This window comes from Oreochromis aureus, linkage group 18, assembly GCF_013358895.1.
Source record: "Oreochromis aureus strain Israel breed Guangdong linkage group 18, ZZ_aureus, whole genome shotgun sequence".
In the NCBI taxonomy this organism is placed as follows: Eukaryota; Metazoa; Chordata; class Actinopteri; order Cichliformes; family Cichlidae; genus Oreochromis; species Oreochromis aureus.
Window position 1 is genome coordinate 9,462,468 of NC_052959.1, and position 21,073 is coordinate 9,483,540.

Genomic DNA, 21,073 nt, shown 5'->3' on the forward strand with positions numbered 1-21,073 from the left:
CCAAGAAACATTGAACTAGCTGCCGTGATCAACCTTGTTAAGACAACAAAAAGCACAATTATAGGTGGATGTGGGTCATTTAAGCAAACACAAATTGAGATTATTAACTTGTATAATACAATTCACATTAGTCTGTAATTTGCTTGTTGCACCGAATCTGAGTTAACTTTCTGATTGATGGCTGTGGGATGTTGGCATGTTTCTCAGGGCTTACATCCACCATACAGCAGCTATGTAACTGGGTGCTCACACGTGTCTGAGTGTTTGTGTGCTCCCGGTGCCCGCCTACTTGAAGAAGCCTTGAAGTTTGTCACAGTGTACCACTCGGCTGCTCCCCCTTCCCCCCCACTCTCACTGCCACAGTGTCAGAAGAGCACAGAATTTGCCCCCTTTAACATCAGGGTCTGACCTCTGTGACACATTTCACAGCCACCACCCTCCTGAAACAGAAGAGAGCTGGGGCTCCAGATATGTCAGCAGGGGGACAGTGGGTCTCTGGGCTCCATGTTGCGGATGTGTTGCTTCTTGATCAGCATTAGACAAAGTTGAACTAATTAGGTTATGCTGTGTGTTCCCTGTGCGTCAGTCGCATTCGTTGTGTGTACGTGTAGTGATCAGGGAGAGGGAGGGCTGTCCTGTGGGATAAACCTTTAGGCTCTGCACCCCAGATCCAGGCAGTCCTGATGGGATCAGTGAAGACTAATCGGAAGATTAACAGGATAGGCTGATACTGCAAGCCTGCCAGCTGCCTGCTAGCTGATGTGACTCATCTTGATATCCACCACTGCAATATGCCACCAGATTGTGGTAGTGCTGGGAAACACTGTGCATGAGCTTTAAATTAATAGGCAGATGTTTCTCTGTGCAGAAAACAGCTCAAGTTTTATTTTGTTAGGTTTAAATTTTGACACTAATCTGACAAACAAGAGAAGGTCCATTTTAAGCACTAAGGAAAGTAGGTGTCAGCTAAATTATAGTTTTTAATTTCTGACAGGAAAGAAAATGTAAATAAACTAAAGATGAATCGATCTCACCAGCTGCAATGCCATCCAGATCCATATGCAGTCATCACTACATTTATTACATGAGTATTTAGCACTAATGAGTCGGCCCACCAATAAATTCAAACGTGGCCCCGGTACAAACTCTGTGCGATGTCCAGTTGTGCCCATGTGCGCAGGTTATTGACTAATTCAAAACAACCCAGTGAAGTGTGATGTGTGCTCCCTAAACCAGAGAATTTCTAGTGATCTCTTGTGTCCTCTATACGTGCAAAAGAGTGAGTGCAGGAAATGTCCCATGTGATTATCTTACATTTTTCACACTTTATATGTAAAAGTGATCACAGGCTCAGAAGGTAAAAACAACATATATTTTATTGCAGCTGGTAACTGGAACCCAGGAGATTGGAAAATATGATTGGTTTGGTCTCATAGAGATTATTAGATCAGTGTGATTATGGTGCGCTATATGTTAACTCTAGGGAAATTATGAAATGAGTGTTAATCCTCATATTTAAGAGTGTTAAGTGTTTACATGATAGGCCTCCTGCTGGTATTCACTCAGCCACAATAAGTCAAACAAGCAATACTGGACTTAGTGGAATAATCTTGTGTTTTTTTAGAATAATGATTGTTTAGACTTTGTTAAGGAACCTTATTAATCAGGTGTTTTTATATATTCCTCTATAGTGCAGTGTGGGCTGACACAGTATAGAGAAATCATTTCTTAGTTTAGTTCACCAGTGTCAGTATCTGTGTCATGGTCTTGCACTGTAGCCCTGAGCAAACTGCACTTCTCTTAAACCTTCTGTACTGTAGTGTGCTACTATTCACGGCCATTGAAGGGATGCATAATGGCCTTGGCAGGGCGTACGACATTCACCATGGAGAGACTGTGGGATTTCCCTGATCCGCAGCCAGAACCAGCACACAAAGCACGCAGCAGTCCTGCCAGAGGCAACTCAACTGTGGGCAGAGTGTAGGGCGGCTATGGTCTGGACCCCAGGACCCTGCCATTGAGGAAATGTAAGTGGGGACAGTGTCTGAACGGCTTGAGTTGGAACAGAAAAACCTTGGATGACCAAAACTATGAGCTTCAAATAGCTGGGCCCTGGGAAACATAGCTTGTTCTTTTAGGGAGGTCAAAGAGAAGCCAAAAAGAGGAAAAAAGAGGAAAAAAATAAAACCAATGTTTGATGGATGGAATGTTAAATTGGAGGCTACTGTTACTATAGACATCAGGAAAACGGACATACCATTTTTCCAAATGCCCCAGTGCTGCCCCTCTCTTTCTCTGTCCTCTGAATTATCTCCTAGAGGTCATACCTACCTCTCGTCATCTGTCACTCCATACCGTCAGGGCCTAATCTTATTAACCGAGGTGACAACTGAGGTCCTCGTGGCATGTCACCTCATAATATCTGCTAGTTTGGTGTCTTAGTTATGCAGAAGATGACTATTCAGTGGTATCAGCAGCTTCTGTTTCTCTGAGCTGAGGCTTTCCCCAGCTCCGTGGTGAGCCAAATCAAGGCTGGAGATGAAACCCTAATGCCAAATGAATCCATGAGATGTTGTCATTTCTTGTCCTTCTAGCATAGAAGTATAGGTATGGATCCATGTAGGTAATTGGGCTGCAAGTAACAAAACTTTGTTGCTGAATATGATGATGATCACTTTTTTTTTCAAGTGTTTCAAATATCAGAAATAGAGAAAAACAACCTTTATTGTACTTTTTGTCATTACTGTCAAACTGAAAAATAATTGTAAAACAATGTTTAAAGTTAGACTTGCTGTGACTTATTCAGTTACCTATAATATTCTGTGAACAGTTTCCAATGTATGTAACTTACTCCTCAGTGCCTCTATACCACATCCAGTAATATTGTTTTCCAGATATGTCGGAAGTCAGATCTCAGAACTCCCGAGTGATATCACTCTTGAGTTAGTGCATTCCAGTAGTAAAGTAGGAAAAGCAAAAAAAAGAGGCCTTGTTTTGGTTCTGAGTTAGGTAGAGCCATTCATGTATCACTATCAAAAACACAGCTACGCCACATTTATGGATAGAGCTTGGGCGGTTTAACTTTACGTTTTACAGTTTTACTACTGTTTATATTCACTGCCACCATTTTGGATTGTTAACTCTTGGTTTGTGGGGTTGCTCCCACTTTTTGAGTACTAAATCCGAGTTGAGGAGGCATTGTAGATTAAAATTACAAGTGAAAACTAGGAAATTTGGACTTCCAAGTTAATCTGGAATGGAATAATCAACAGTAAGCAACATTAGCTAAAGTTAGCTTAGCAATAGAGTCCAATAATCACTAATAATAACATACATTTAGTGCCCAGTGAAACACAAAGTTCATATAAAGACAAAGCAACAGAAAAAGATGTTGGTTCAAATAGCAGTTTGCTTGAGGCAGCGTTGGCAAGGAAGCAAGATATGGTTAGTCAGCAAGTTGCTATGTTAGTTTTCCCCAGAAATAGGACTAATATTACCTAGATTAAACCATGTGCAGTATAAAATGTGAATGTAGCTTCTGGGTCTGAAAAACAAAGCTAACATGGGGGTGCTTAAACCTGCATTCTTCTTAATGGCCAGGATGTGATGCCTTGGTTGCAAAAAGACCCATAGATGTTTATGGAGAACATACTGTGTCTTTCTTTTAGCTGATTACCAGGCAAACCAGCTAGATGTTATCTAACGTAGCAAAATAATGTTAAGTGAAGAGGTTTGGCTAATTTATAAATGACCAAGCTCATCATGCTGACTTTTAAAAAAAATACTTTATCAGCTCATATTATATGTTGAACATTACAGTGAAAAAGTATTTACTCCCTCCAACATTTGTTATTATTTTCCATGCAGGCCTCGCTGGCTTCGGTTAAGGTCAGAGTTCATGATTCAACAATAGGAAAGAGACTGGACAAAAACAGCATCCATCAGAGAGTTTTGGAGTGGTCTAGTCAAAGTCAGGACTGAAATCAGATTGAGATGGTTTGGCATGACCTTAAAAAGTTTGTTTGTGCTGAAAAGCCCTCCAATGTGACTGAATTTAAAAAAAATTCTGCAGAGAAGCGTGGGCCATAATTCATTCACATGTGAATGTGAAAGACTCACTGCCAGTTGATTGATTGCTTGGTGGCAGTTCTTGCTGCCACAACCAGTTATTAGGGTTAGTTACTTTTTTCACATGGGGGCAGGTAGATTTGGTTATCTCTTTTGCATTTTATATTTACTCAGGTTATCTTTGTTCAATATTAGACATTCATATTTCTTTCATGATCTGAAACATGGAAGTGTGACAAATATGAAAAAAATAGGAACTCACAAAGGGGGGGGAATAGTTTTTCAAAGCACTGTATAAACACAAGTTACAGCTAGCCTTTTACCTTTTTGCAGTACTAGCCATGAAGCGTGCAAGGCCAGGCTGGATAGTGTACTACTTTGTCACGTACAAATCAACTTTGTAGTCTTTGTAGTCATATCTGGTATGCAGTGTATATACAGTGGTCTCTCAGTAAGTCCAGTTCAACAAACAGAGTGTGATATAGATACACAACATAAACACAGTATTGCAACATATGCAGGACAGTCCCATGGAGGCCTAGCTCTCCTCACTGTTTTGGCAAATGACGGTTCCCACATGGAGTGAAAACATGAGCGGTGCCAGACAATCTAATGTTTTTTTTGTTTTTTGTCCAGAGGCAGGTGTAAATAATTATTTTAGCAGTTTAGCTCCATTCACTCCATTCACTGAGGACTAACTCATGAGTGATCTGTACTGCATCCCCGGCTGAATTGCAGCCAATTTCTGTACAATGGGAGTCATAGGAATGACTCTCCTAGATTATCTGTGTGCAAACTCGAGCAACAGGATGTTGACTGTAGTTGCTCTTCTCCCACATTGCAGTGGCAACAGGTGTCATTAATATTCATATTCCTTGATGTTCTTGAAGAAGCATTAAATTGCTTGTTTTGCTTGTTTTGCCTGACGAATACTCCGAAAACCAATGATGTTCAGTTAGTAATAAAGGCATTTTACTTGGAAAGTAAATTCTAAAACTCACAGCTCTGCAAACAAAGATGATATTATTCTTGGTACAGTGTGTGACAAATTGGTTTGTGCACAGAAAAGTCATGTTGTAGTCAGCCCTCGGCTAAGCAGCAGAATTTCTGTGATGATTTGTGTCAAATTTAACTCTTTAAATAGGAGTCATGTGTGTCAGTGACCAAATGGTATATAGCTGGAAACCTCTCTCTCTCACACACACACACACACACACACACACACACACACACACACACACACACACACACACACACACACACACACACACACACACACACGGACACACACACACAATCCAAGGCTTTCATGCAAGGCAAAATTGAGAAGCTGAGACCTCTTTCAAGCTCCTGGGCAGTTTCCCCCCTTGTATAATGGGACACTACTCTACTTGGCTACACAGCCATCACATCAGCACTATAACTCTATTAGGCACAGCTCCAGGACACACTAAGCAACCCGTAGTCTACAATGGCATCATTGTCAGCAGGGATTGCAGCTATTGTCATCCATGCTACAGGATTTATTCCCCTCCTCCCATATTGCGACCTTCACCTCTGACCCTTGCTGCCATCTCACATGCTCAAGGGACTGAGCGCTTGTGAGGTGTTATGCCGTCCAAAGTCTTAAATACCCCTTCACAATGACCGAAGCCTCCTAAGTGGATTCTCTTGATAGCACCGCTCCTGGGACGATTCAGGTTAGTGTCAGCAAGGAGAGAGGGTTGGAAAGGGGTCAAAATAAGGAGTTGTGATGGGACTGATTGACCCTTAGAAAGGGTCAGTTAGAAGGCATGAGAGGAGAGGAGCTGTCTAAATGGCTCTTTTCTCTCCTTTTCTCCCCCTGGCCAGGGCAGAGAATCTGTATAGTTATTTATGAGTGTGTGGGAGAGCAAGTGGGGCTGCTGTGAAAACCACCAGACCTCTTTGTTGTAAAGACTGGGCTGAGGTGCCTGCGGTTGGTTCTGTCATATATACATGCACATGCAAGTGCTCACACACACTATTAAGAACCCCTCCCAGAGCGGCAAGGACAGAAGAGAGGACACTGTTGCGAGGCAGATTTGGAAAATGAGGTGTGTCTCACACAATAGCTGTCAGCAGTTTGATAGGTGCTTCTCGGGCATGTAGACCCCAACAAACTTCAGCTGGAAGCCACTGAGATGAATTTGAACCAAAGTTAACACACATGTTTGTTTAATGTGATGACTGAGATGGAAGGATTTGTATTAACAATTGTTATTCCTGGCATTGCATCATTAATTAAAAAAAAACCCTACACAGTATGACCTCCACCACTAAACGTTTAATGAACTACTGCATTCGTCGACACAGTCACTCCAAATTATTGTTTTGTTGCTACTAAGGCAGTGATTCAGAATATGCCCGTGCTGGAGTTTTGTTGAGTATTTTTCTGCTGTATTCTGATGCATGCCTGAGACAGTAAATCCATGATTTCTGAGGTTACCATGAGTCACATATTCCTCATTGTAGAGAATAAATTAGCATTGCCTTCCCAGAATTGCATAAAGTTACTGTTCACACCACTGCAGCACGTCTGCCAGTGTAACACACACCACTTCTTTTTTTTTTTCTTTCCCTGACAAAGTTAAATTAAGCTTGAATTTCACGCTGAAGTCAAATGGTCATGATGTCATGGTTTGAGGACAGAATGACTCGGTTTGTCTGTTGACTGAGAAGGCCTATTCTTGCATGTTTGGGTGGGAGCGTAGCATATAATTGCAGAGCGGGATAGCATGAGGGGATGGGGGAGGGAGCGAGTTAGCACGCAACATGAGTTTTGGCCCACAGTTGCTGGTGTGGGTGCCAAACTTGTCCAGAGGGCTGCTGTGTGTATCTGTGTGCGAAGCTAGGTTCTGCTCTGCCTAGAGGCTTGCACCGTTCCAAGACACATCTTTCATTTGCACACGCTGAATAGCTTAGGGGAGCCCAAGGCAGTCTGGACAGGGGATGGATCTGGCTTTATGGACTTTTTTAGGGGATGTTGGGCCATTGCCTGGCTGCGTGAGTGTGTGCAAACGCAGGAGAGTCCAGATCTTTTCTGGACGTGCAAAATTCTTCTTCTGAGTGTCCCTTTTCAGAACCGTTGCATTGTTTAGTTGTCAAGTTAGTTGTTAGGGAGCAACCAAACCACTGTACACGTGTTGCAGCCATTTGAGGATTACACTGATCCAAAAATCTGACAGTAAAAGAACAGAATGGAAAGCTTTGTCGGTCTTTTCATATCCTCTCGGTGGGAGGTAAAAGCCAGGACCTCCAGACATGGGCTAGCACTGGTGGGTGTTAATGGGGGACTTTGAGCGCTCAACGGCCAACCAGATGGACAGCCAAGCACTGTGCATTTAGGAAGATCATATGGGATAACCTTGCAAAGACAGATTGACATTTTGCTGACAAAACAAACCACCCCTGTCCGGCACGCAAATTGCCCCCTTCCCTTTTAGCCAGTATACACACACACACACACACACACACACACACACACTCACACACGTGCACAAACTCTCATACAAATACCTTAAGTGGTATGTGCTTACACAGGCTTTAAGGAAGTTATTTCAGCATGTGTTAAGAACTCGACGGGGAGCCATAACAATAAGAGGATAGGACAGAAGAATCTACAACTACACAACTCCTGCGCAAACAATAGCACCTGTGTAAATGGCACAGCCTTGAGCCAGAAGGAGAGCAAGTAAACTCATTTTCTGAGTCATTCTTTGGGATTTCATTTGGTGCTTTAAGGCCAAAGGTTGGGATGTATGTCCCAGAAGGTAAAGAGTGGTATTATCAGTCCTAATTTTCCCTGCTAATAGAATTAGACTGCTTCTAAAAAGATCAAGTGTACAGCAAACTAAAGTAGGTCTTTAAAACTATTTAAGTTGGTTATGTTAAATCTGTTTAACCACGTAGATAAATCCAGCCTTATCAGATTCCATTACGTGACCCCAGCCCCCTTTTATCTCCTTTTGGTGTAGTCAAAATATTTCACTCGGTTTAGAACAGAACAAAATATTCTCAGTCATGAAAGAACAAAAATCATCAGGAGTCACATTACCCTGGTCTATGAAACCTCCAAGTCTCCCTGCAACAATTTGAATATGCTGCACATGATTTATGGCACATAAACTTCCTCCCACCCACACACAACACAAATTTACATCGGTAATACAGCTTGTACCCACACTGTGTGTTCCAAAATACTGATTACATTTGTTGTCATAACATTTAACGTAAATTACTACTGTCGTCTTTCCACTTCACGCTTGCATCTGTGGCCTTTTCACCACACTCTCCATGTCGGCACAGGAGATTCTGTGCAAGAGATGACTGTACTCTAAAAGTGCTGACTGCACAAGATGAAATTGTCGTGGTGACCCAGAAAAATGATACCAAAGACCGTTTAACTCATCTGGTTTTGATGAGTTTTATAGAAAAAAAATGTCAGAATTAAAGTCAAATTACACAGGGAGTTGTAGCTTTGCAGATTAAGTATAGTCATATTAACCGTTAAGAAAAAAAGAAATATAAGTGCAACAATACAAACAGTTACATTACATTCTAGGAAATTTTCTAATGGCTCTGTCACATGAGAGAAGAAATAGGATGATACAATTCCTGTACCTAGGAGAAACTAGTTGTTGTTTGATTACCGCCCCGTGATTACATAGTTTTTTTTATGTAAACAATTTCTGTCTAATATATGATCCCAGAAAAACAGCCAACATGTTTCAATCTGTCTGTGCTATTGTGTGCAACTTGTTTGGGAGTCAACTCAACTGGTTGCCAGCTGGTTGTGTTGTGGTTATATTTCCATATAAAAGCAAGGTTGCTGAGACCTCATGTCATTTTGCAGTTAGATTGCTATCCTGCATCAACTATGTCACGATTTATGGAGGAATTTGGTAAATTTGTATGCCACCATAAAGCTGATGACTTTTTTCATCAGTATTAATTAATTATTAATTCATTTAGTATATTTTTTACGATCTAATACCTGGGAAATAATTCCCAGCAGCCTGCACTTTGAGTTTAGTGCTATTTAGCAAATATTTAAATGCTAACCCCCTCAAAATAAAATGACTTTGGGACACTGTCCTCTTCAAATGTGTTTGTACTGTGATCAATACTCTTTGTTTGTTTCGGATGAAGGAGCTGGACACGTTTCTGTAAAAATTACTTTCAGTGTATTTACACATGTGCATAACTGGACATCACACAAATCTTATTTTTTGGGGAGGTTTAAGATTAAAAACCATTCAGTGTCCAATTTGCATCCACACACGGACCTCTGCAGGGTGATGACTGGAAAGGTTTGCACATGTGTGAAAACAGCTTAAAATGACAGTTGAGCAAAAAAATCTCATGCGCTACACCTATGCATGTTGCGTCTGTTGTAGTGACCATGTTAACATGCTGACATTAGCTCAAATCAGCAGCACTCACGGAGCTGTTGGTTATGCTGCACAACAAGATAATTTGATCTTTGGAAAGTGTCCCGTGAGAATATTTTACTACTCTTCCGCTGCCTGTATGCTGATTTTTCATGGGGATTTGTTCCTTTAAAAACGAGAACTTGGAAAAAGATCTGTCAATGGATTTGTTAGCTTAATTTGTTTAGTCATAAATATCACGGTGAAATTTGGTGGGATATTAGGCAGCTGAGATGCGCCTCGCTCATGTGGTCCCACTCTTCCTGTAAAACCCCCTGGAGTGAAAACAAAGATGAGCTTAGTGAATGGATTTAATCCTGTTTGATCATCTAACGAGGATAGAGCATGTTACTTGAAGGTCAGAGGCCTCTTAAGTTGGTATAGCTACTTTGACAATTACGCCTGTCACAGAGCGTTAGCTTTTATCAGCAATGGAAATGTCAAAAGGTAAACAGGTCACTATTAGCCCGAGCCCGGGCTTTGACTGCAGAAACATAGTTGTGTGCTCAGATGTTCTGGGTGAAGCACAGACAGCCAGAAAAACAAACAGACTGGCAAGCAGGCAGTACAGAGGCGAGCACACAGTTGTGACAAAGAAATCCTCAAGATCACATGGTCGTGAAGATAGTTTATGCCGCATGTCTAACCCTTCTCAGTTTGATTACACTCATCATGCTCAAATTTATGTTACCCACAGAGATTCTTGCTTGTGCTATTTTGGTGAGGGCTGTTGCTTGGGCTTGTCTCTGACGATTCAGCTAAGTCTTGCCCTCTCTCTGTCCAGCTCGCACACATACACACACATGCACACACACGCACACACACTACGTTCCCTTTCTCTGTCTTTCCCTCCTCACTGCCCAACCACATCGCCACACTCAGTTTTCCATGGCTTGTCATTCCCTGGTGCTCTGCGAACTAAGTAAATTCACAACACAATCCGGAAATAGTGTTCCAGGAGGAGAGGGTGGGAAGGAAAATCCCTTGACTGGTCCTGGCAAGAAGTCGGGAGAGAGAGAGAGAGAAATGGTATTAGAGCCATTCACACTTCATACAAGGCTTGTTCCTTTCACAAAATTCTCTTTTTCATTCAGAGCTCTGGCTCTTTACGTTTAATAGTTTTGCTGTGAAACTCAATTGTTCATCAGGAAAAAACACACATTTAGTGCACATGTGCACAGGTTCAGAAACTGTGCACATGTGCACTAACTAAACAGGCTATGTTAGAAGCTTCATGACATGGTGGCAGAGGTTAACTTATCTTTAGGCCAAGTGGTCAAAGGTCAGTATTAAAAAAGGGCAGATGTCTGAGGAGGTGGGTGTGGAGGAGTGGAGCACAAGGTGCATGGGCAAATGTTTTCTGAATTAGTTCAGAGTCTGAGAGAGGAAGCGGGCAGAGCCGGGTGAGGACAGGAGGTGTGCCAGCGGGTTAAAAGCAGGGTCAACTCCATAACTAAGGTGTCATCTGGATACCTCTCCACAGCTGCCAATCACCATCAGGCCACAGCGAGACATGCAGCGACAACAGTCCCTACAATTATACAGTACATGCCCAGGAAATGTTCTGTGCCTGTTGTGCAGTTGCCTCTTGGTCAGGGTGGTAAAATGTTCCACCTTCATTCGTCAGAGGATGTGGTCAGATCTCAGCTGAGAAGCCTGGGACTGTATATATGAAGCAGCTGTGGAACTTCATCGCTCAGATCAGATCAGTATATTCGGTATTAGTTAAAAATGAAATGTGCTTTTGCAGGAAAGAAAATAAGATAATAAGACCCTGTCGCTGATCTTTAAATGTGTTTAGCTTGGTGCCTGCTTGGTGCCTGTTAAATGGCCAACAAATGCCTTGCTCACTTTTTACAAGGGGAGGACAGCCTGCGTGAGTATGTCTTACTATAACAGTCAGTAACATGAGATGGGGAACCACACAACCGCTAAATCAGTAAAATGGGAACCCACAGTCACTGTAATTTGGGAGAGAGCTGGTTAACCGCCCCTCATAATGGATGGTGTTTCTGTTTAGCCTAAGGCGTTGGAGCTGAGGTCATATGCAAACAAGGCAGATCCTAGGGCCTTATAGCATTTGTACATATATTTGATTGAGTTTGCAAAAACATGTTCTTTGACAGGCTACATAAAGCTCTGTAGCTGAACTCTTTTAAAACGGTTCTTTCATTTTTAAGGCCAGAACTACTGTCACACCTTGGACCTACATCACCTTGCACATCACCTAACAAGCAAAGGATCTCCCGGTTTGATCAAACCCATTATGGGCTGTGGTGACACCTTGCATATAAGGGAGCAGCCTAAACTAGCCTAATAAGAGCTTACTCCAAACCTAGCACATACTTAATATTGTGTTTTTGTGGGTGGTACAATATACCCAGCGTGGAAACGTGTCAAAAAATGCTGTTCATCCAGCTTCCATGTGTGTGTGTGTGTGTGTGTGTGTGTGTGTGTGTGTGTGTGTGTTTGTGAGCGTGTATTCATATTTTTGTGGGGACCAGAATTTGGACGTTTAGTAAATTTGTGGGGACCAACAGCCCTTATGGGGACCAAAATGCTGGTCCCCACAAGTTTGAAGGCATTTTTGAGATTCAAAATGTGGTTTTAGGCACAGGGTTACAATTGGGTTATGGTTAGGTATTGGGTTAGGGTTAGGCATTCATTTTTCATGGTTAGGGTTAGGGTTATGTCATTTAGATGTCCCCACAAGATATGAATGCCCGACATGTGTGTTTGATTGCGTGAGTGTGTCTACTATTAGACCACCTAAGGCCATACATTTGTGTTTCAGTTTTGCAGGGTGAACGTCTACTGTGAATTACTTTACACTAATTGCATGTGTCTATGTTTGTGTAGTTCACCCATGTGGTCTATGGGCTGACCCAAGCTGACCCATTTCAGAGTTCTTCATAGGTTTTTATTATTTACTTGTATGCCAAAATATGTGTTTATAAGGAAATTGTTGTTTCTAAATAGGTCAAGACTCCCACTACATTGTTTACCCAGTTCAGCTTATTAGAGTCTTAAATCCAAGCATTAGCATGTACACACCACCTATGACTGTACATTGTACTCAGTTCATTTGATTGTCAACTAGTTCTAACTAGTAACTATTCTGATATTTAAGTACATTTTTAAAGGGGGCATATACTGGTTATTTTCCACTCAGTAATTTGACTCTTGGAACCTTCTAGAGTAGCTTTGCATAATTTACAGTTTAAAATAATCTTTTATTTTATCTTATAATGGGCCTGCAGTCCCTCAGGTCATCTTAAAGAGGCCTTAAAGAATAAAGGCCAACTTTCATCTGATTGGCTGCTTCTTGTAAACAGAAGGTCCAGACACCAGCTGGGTGTGGCTGCTGTGCTCACAGTAAATAAATCAATAAAACTGTGGAAATGTAAATCTAAATTGCTAAAACTCTGGCCTATACGGATTACATGCACACATTGACCTTATGAATTGAAATCAGTGTGAAAATCCACCATTAACTGTATATAGATGGCTGAACATAAGGAAAAGCATAATAGAGCCACATTAAGTTATGAAGCCTCTCTTGATCTGTATTTTCTGAGTAATCAATCATGAAAACGATCCAGTTAAACTTAACTAAATATTATAATTTCAGTTTTACTTGAGCCATGTGTTGATTGTATTGGGTTTTTTTTTTTTTTTTTTTTGTGAATGTTCCTTTAAATGATTACATCATCCACTTTGCTCCTTTTTCCCCTTCACCATGTCCCTCTGTACTCCCAGCCTTTTCTGCCCAGAGACAATTGGCTAATTCACCAGTGTATAACACTGCCACCTCCTGATCCACAGGACCGCCAGCTGTCTGGCACACCTTTCGGTGGCACGCTTAGTCCATTCTAACATTCAAAATCACATCTCTCGCATCAGAAAATGCAGACTCAACTACGTTAGCTGCAGGTTTCATTACCACATGACTCCAGCCATATTTTCATTAGTGGGGGAAAAAAAATGGAGAACAGATTCATTTGCCTCACGGTCACAACCAACCCTGTCTGGGTTTATTACATGTTATGCTGTGTGATGGTGCTGCTGTGCCATCTAGTGGAAGAAATTAGGAAAATCCGATTATACCGTTGCCTAAAGACACCCATACTGTGACATTCACTGCTAAAACGTCTGCATTTTCGCACAAGGACAGTGTAAAAAATTACAGCTTGATTTTGCGTGTTGATCGCATTTTGTAGCATTCGGGTCACAAGAGAAAGCGTGCAGTTGCAGTACGTCTTTTGTTTTTCCCACAGGCTCAGCTGACATCCACGAGTCTGTGACTTTAAGAGACAGCCAGGACACACTGCAAAGCTTCCATGAACACTCAATGTCTCTTTGTTATCGGCTGCATAGAAACAGGTGCTGGAGGGGAAGAAGCACAGAGCGATTTATGTAGCAGTTTATTTTTTGTTTGGAGAAGAAACACCCAGTCTTTGATTTTGCAGCCGTTCGTTTCACATGATGTCTGGTTTCTCCAGACAACTGGTGGTTCTTTTATGGCGATATGTTTGCTTTGATGTTTGTTTTTTTCACTTTTTTCTCCTTTTTAAAAAAAAAAATAAAAATAAGACTAGAGTGGAAAATGGGGGAGAATCAAAAAGAAGCTGTTTTCTGGTTTATATATATATAAATAAAAAATAACCAATCTGCTTAAGAAAGTATTTAATAAATATGAGACAAAAGCCATTATGGCCAGGTCTAATATAAATGACCTCATTTGCCATCTATTAATGTTTTATTTCTTGCACTTCCACAATCAGTCTTTTAGAGTTAATGGTCCGAGGTGAAATCTTCTTTTCTGGTCGTATTACCATTAATAACAGTTTTAGGGTGCATATTAAAAGCATTTTTTAAGCAGTCTATGATGTCAAATATTTAGATGCCGTGACTGATTATAAATGAACATGTAAACAACATTATATTATTGCTAAAATATCAAAGTCATAGGAGTTCGTCATAAAATTAAGAATGTATTAGATTGCAGTGCCCTACATTTAATTTACTGTTCACTTATACGTCCTCATTTTCCCTACTGTTGGAACTGTGGGGATCTTTTAAAACATGACTCATTAACAAGGCTGATTATTATGATCACCCTGAGCCGCTGTTTCTGAGGTCCCATATAACTAATTTCAATGATTTGTTGTTTTTGAAAGTAATGCAAATAATTTTTAAAGTGAAATCAAAGTTACTCCCAAACTGCGTACAAAGGTTTTTCTGACTATGGGATTAAATGAAGATGTATTTGTGTTGTTGATGCTGATATGCGCATACAAATGTGCAATTCATTTGCAGTCTGCAAACAAATGTTCTACAAATATATTTTTGAGCGTCATATGTGAGAGTATTGTCGCTGTTCTGTTTGTTGATGTTATGTCTAGGCGCGGTACTTTTAATGATAGAATGTAGGCCGAGCATTAATTTAAGAACTGCCTCACCCTGAGCCTGTTCAGTCATTATTTGTAACATGGATCTTATATGAACTGTTTTGTACAGTCTGTGTAAATGTGATGACTGAATGAATGATTAAACATCAAATATTATTTTTTTATGTCTCACTTTTAAACCCATGTATCTATCAGATGAGAAAATGGTGGAGTAAATGACTGTTTCTCCTTTACTCTCCTAAAATGATCGAAGAAACTAGAAAAATACACTTTTGCCCTGCAGCGGAAACATGGCCTCTATGCTTCTTTTCATAGGCGGAATCAAATAATAGCTCTTGGGAGGGAATGACAGAGATGTGATATAGTTTAAATAATAGCAATTACAGCACGCAGTCTTTCCAGGAGGTGACAGTGCTTTTGGCACATGAAAAGTGGCATTAATAGTTGCGTAATATCAGATAGTAGCCAACACAAAAGAGAGAAATTCATAGTTTAATAAACAAATAATAGTTTAATAAACAATAAACAAATACAGGTTTTCTCGCAATCTGCACAGCTGGCCAATCAGGGTGTGAGGTGTTCGTGAATGTTTGGACTGTTAGCTTCAGAAAGTTAGAGAACCAGTGTGGAAGCAATTCTGCTGACATTTCTATGGCTTAAATATATTGCTCACAGCTTTTAAAACATCTCTGTTTCAACCAGTTCTGAAACTTACACGTAAAGGTTGAATGGAGCAATGCAAAGACTGTGTTTTGTGGCATATTATGATAATGCATTAAAGTGAAGGTGCAGTGTAGTTCATCAGAGCTAAAAAAAACAAAAAAAACAAAAAAGTCATAGCTTAGCTGGACATGATGCTATCTGGGTAGCACTTTCTATTACAGCTCAGAGATGTGGTAATAGTGGGGACATAAGGTTGAAACAAGAAGGTAATAATATGGAAATGGTACGTTATTACCACTTAATTACCAAAGTAATGTCTTCTCTTTTCTCTCCTGTCTTCCCTCAGCCCCCAGTTACTCACAGCAGATGGCTGCCCCTCCCTCAGCCTACCTCTCTTGGGGTTTTCTCTCTAATATTGAGTCTTGACCTTACAACATAAAGCAGCTTGGGGCCCACTGTTGTTGTGTATTGGTGCTATATATAAATAAAACTGAATATATTTAAATCAAATACTAAACAGCAATAGTTTGCACAGGTGTACCTAATAAAGTGGCCTCTGAGTGTAGCTTCTGTAAGGCTTGAGTAACTTTATTCAGCAGGTGGCAGCATTGAGTCACTAAGAGCAAAAGGATTTAGCCCTGTTGCAGTTTCCTGCAGTTAGATCTCTGTGCAGGCCATCATGTCACAACACGGCGTTTTATTAAATTCAGTCTAACCTATTTGTACACTGTGCGGGACACCATCACTACAGCCTGGCACATCTGTGTCTGTAGACACATGTTCACCTAAATAGCTGTTTCTTGTTTTTGTCTCACTAATATTTGATTTGTTCACAGCTTTATTTCACTCCTGTCTCTCTGACACCCAGAGCCCAACAATAGCAGTAATGCAAGGCTAACAGAACAACTCACACCTCATTCTCCTTGTGCTCTTCTCCGTCTGGCTCTCCTTTGCTAATCCCACTTGCCATGACCTCTGAACCCTGGATGTCATCTTACATAAGAGGCTGATTGAGGGAAGCACACGGGTGCAGCCTGAGGTGTGTTGTGCCAGCTCATTTAAGCTCATTATCGGTTACTCTAGGATACAAATAAACAGCTACAAATAAACTTCAGTGGCAGAAGCAGGGGAAACTTACTGTACGATTTACAGGGGTCGTGTTCAGCTTCTGGTTCTCTGAATATTTTAGGTTCCAAGGTTTGGAACGTTTCTTGTTTTTCATTTAGCTGCCATAAAGGACACTGACTCTAACATTTAGTTGTGTCTGCATCTGATTACACTCTGAGTATACACTTAGCATAGAACAAAAACAGCTGAGGGAAAGAACACACGGTTAAATTTTCTACTGTTTTAAAATTATGTGACCTCCACAGTGGGGTCTCTCCCCAAACAATCAAACACACACATACACCCACAGACCCATCTGTCCTTGCTGTATCGGTGAGGGTGAGTCACTCTGCTCCAAATGTCCAGCACGCTGCCATTAAAGCAGCTGAATAATCAAACCACTGCTTTGACTAAAGCAATTTGTCTAACACGCGCACACAGTCATAGTTTGTCCTTTGCTTCCCGCTCTTGCTTTCTTCCAGGCTAACATTTGGGGTCCCTCCTCCCAGTGAGCACGTCTTATGATTATAGCTGACAGGGTGTACTCTGCGGTGGTGGATTTTCTGCTGTCCTCAAGTGGGACACATTTTTAGCAATAGAAATAGTCTTGCAGCTTTGCGAAGTCAGTATATTGCTCTTGTTTTCTTTCCAGAGAACTAGCAAAAAAACCTTTGAACCAAAAAACCCTTCCAAAAAGTGTGTCTTCAGCATTTCCTCCCACAAATCAAAACCTATGTGACTGAAATTGAACAAATGATCTCCTCTTGTCATCCTCTTGTTGTTAGATCTGATTGCAGCCCTCCACAGCATCAAAGGCATTATTCCAATCCACCTGCTAAAGCTTAAGTGGCTCACTGGTTCTGATTTGGACTTGTATTACTGATATTTTCCAGTCAGATTCCACTGGGAATTCTTGTTCAGCTTCTTTTTCCTGAAGGGCTACCCTTTGGATGACTCTTTCCATTACTGTGTTCTTCCCATTCAATTCAATGGTCTACAAGCCACTAAACTTGTTTAGTGGTGAATTAATATTTGTAGTAGCTGCACAACTGTTGTCTGATACTTCCTATCTTCCTAATGAATGGAAGTTATTAGCATCTAGACAGACAAAATAAAAATAAAGCAATAAACAAATACAGGTTTTATGGATAGCTTCTTGTTTGCCTAGGGGAGAAAAGGCTGAATGTAAAGCGTTTCTGTGTTTTCGAAGAAAAAACACACAAAAGCAGTCGTGAAAAGCCGTGAAGGGATAAATGCAGGGTTGTACCACATTATTTATGCACATGCTCAAATATTGATGTCTAAAAACAGCAACAGCCCCACCTGAAGAATGAATTAATTATATTTTTTTATTAACAGAACACTCTATATGAGGAAAGTTTTAATGGTTAGATTTCATGATCAGCCACCAGTACAGTGAAGTGACCCAGTATAGACACTGGTCCACTTTTAGCTGTAGAATATTTGCAAGAAAAAGCACAACATAGAGCTTTAAACTCACAGCAAGTGAGTCCTGTGTTTGAACCCACCGGCCTGTGGGGGGATCCTTCTGTTTGGAGTCCTGTACCTCTGTGGGTACTCCAGCTTCCTCCCACAGTCCAAAGACATGTATGTTAGGTTAACTGGTGATAACTGGTGATTCTGAACTGGCCTTAGGTGTGAATGTGAGCATGAAAGGTTGCCTGTCTCCCTGTGTTGATGACGAGGTGTATCCCGCCTCTCGCCCCAGCATGTCTGCAAAGAAAACGGATGGGTGACCTTTTTGCAGTCCAGAAAATTTTAATGAATTTAATCATCATAAATCTTAAAAAACCCAAATACAACAGATTTATTTTCAAAGCAACAGCAATATTTGAATTAATTCTAAATGAAAGAAAATAGTGTATTTTATTTTATAAGACCTTGCATAGTATGTAGTGTGCCTGCTCAAGGCAAGCCAAGAGGTGCTTAGGCATCAGGGGACAGCAGCCATGTGACCATGGGTTCAGGGATTGGTTTAGTGCAGATGTGACATCAGCAAGCCTCCCACTCCCTCCCTCCGCCCCTCTCTCCCCTGGTCTTTCTCTGCCTCTCTCTGCCCCTCTATCTCTCTGTAGCGCTCTGTTTTTTTTTCCCTTTGCCTTTCCTCAGCATCCCCCCTCTCAGCGATGGCGTGTGTCAGTGCCGCTCGGCCGTCTGGGGCCTAACGCACACAGAGAGGACCCCTATTCCTCTCCCGATTTGCAGCGCATTCCTCGGGTGTCTCTTCTCCCCGTGTCCTTCACCGCTTCTGCTGCCTTGCAGCTCCCACCCCGCCTCCCCGTGCGGGTGTCTGGGAGTCGGGCCCTCGGGGGTGGAGGAAATCAACATCGTGCTTCGCTGGGGAGCTGTGCAGAATTAGCTATGCCCTGCCCAGGCATCTTTTGACCGGTTGGATTCCTCCATTTCTGCCCGCCTGCAATCCAGAGGGCAGCGTAGGATGAAAATCTGCTATCATGATGCAAGGTAAATGATGTGTGCACTCCTTTTATTTTCCACGTCCTGTTTCTCAGCGTCCTCCCCCTGCCCTCTTGTGTCCTGCTGGGCCATTAAAAAAAGTGAATGCAGTGATGTGATCTGTCATGCCGTGCGGACCTCTGGTACGACTGAGCTGTATGCATGACCAGTGTGACAATGTGGCTATTGTGAGTACTTGTGCGTATGCGTGTGTGTGTGTAAGATTTATAGAAAGGTAGCTGTAATGCCTGAGAAGATGTTTGTGGTGTAGAAAGGGGGGAGCTGCCATTCACAGTGATAAAGTGTGTACAGAGTAATGTCCTTTTGGGTTTGTGTTTGTTTTTGCGTGTGCCTGTGTATGTCTGTGTGTGTGTGTGTGTGCGCATGTTAATCTTGCAGTTATGTCATATAAATGTGTATGTAAGGAGAGATGTGAGCAGTCCAAGTAGCTGTACTCATTCATTACTACTAGCTGTTGCTATCAGGTGATCCTTCAGCCTCGGAGCATTTAGTGCATGTCTCATATAAACTGAAGTAAAGGATGCTGTCCTACAGTTAGGTGAAGTACATTATAAACCATCCTGCTCTGGATGAGAGATGCTGGGTCTTTACCATCCATTTGTGCCTACGTGGTAATGGAAGGTGGCTATTATTAGCAGAGGGCCTGCAGTCAACCTAACATGATATTGTACTTGGTTCACAAGCTTGAGGAAACTCACACAGATGTCACAAGCTCACCGTAGCCTTTGTTAGCTACATGTGCACACAGTGTAGGCATGTAGTTAGTGACATTTAGTGAGGTTTGGACTAAAATATAGGTGTAGTTATATGCTTCTTGGGCTTAAGATAAGATGTGCAGGTCCTCTCTATAAATCAGAATCATTAATTGAAGTAGTGTGGGCAGTAATCTTAGCCAGGTGGCCTATTTGTACTAGAAGTTTATGCTTTAAAGGCCACATTGCTAGTTTTACATGTTTCAGACACTTAAAAAAATGTAATTCCTAATTTATATTCCTGCTGATCATTTTCCAGGGCATACCATAAGGTATCAAATTGATCTTTTTTTCCAGGCAGGAGTAAATGTCAGGAGTGTATAAAAATCAACTTGCAGAAACTTGAAACCTACTTGAGATAGGGTTTCCTTGGCTGGAAGCACGTAAAAAGCAGAAAACCAAGTGAGTGGGTGGAAAGGATGGACGTCGTGGAAAGGGCAGAATTTATCGTCTGCTAACATAACGTTAAAGTACTCCTGCGTTTGCAAACTGTAAATATCTAAAATACTGAACAAAAGTCAGAGGATAAGAGTTGAAGAGAAAGCAGAGAAAACCTGTTCAAACCGCTCATCAGAGCAGAACTGTTCTTTTTCCTTCTTTATTTGAAACCTCCTCTGTGTCACTGGCAACAGTGGCATGCTGTCAGCAGGCCACCTCAGTGTAGTTGAGCTACACGCAACTGGCAACCAAGATAGCTGACTAGCTGTTTGTTTTAGGGATTTACACAAATTATGGGTGCCATTCTTCTGTTTATCGAGGTTTGCGTTTATACGAACTCTGTCATAGTCTGAAAGAACTTGACAGTGAATCCAAGGCATCGTTCTTGACAATACTCTGTCTAAAAACATTAGTCAGTTTCCACTGTGAACATTTCTCCTACAGCTTTAGTCTTATCTTCTTTTCTAGATGCAGTTTCCTTTCTTGTCAATAGCTGTGTGTAGATGTCAGTGTGTAGATTTCTTCTTGAGCTTCCAGCCGCATCATCTGCTAATTAACTGTGTAAAATGTAGAACAACAGTATATAGTAGAGAAGAGACTACAAGCTGCAGAACAGACATTGCAAGGATACCTGTCATATTAAGAAAATGATATATCTGTAAAAAGGCTGAAAGTCTTGTAGCACATT

General features: G+C 41.4%; 1 protein-coding gene across 1 annotated transcript in view; it reads left to right on the plus strand.

The window, feature by feature from the left end:
- Positions 1–21,073, plus strand: part of LOC116332011 (SH3-containing GRB2-like protein 3-interacting protein 1) — a 44,854-nt gene that overhangs the window by 9,351 nt on the left and 14,430 nt on the right. Inside the window, exon 4 of the mRNA XM_039602325.1 lies at positions 18,830–19,183. Within this exon, the coding sequence (XP_039458259.1) occupies positions 19,174–19,183 (10 nt within the window). The 5' untranslated portion in view covers positions 18,830–19,173. The remainder of the gene's footprint in view (positions 1–18,829; positions 19,184–21,073) is intronic.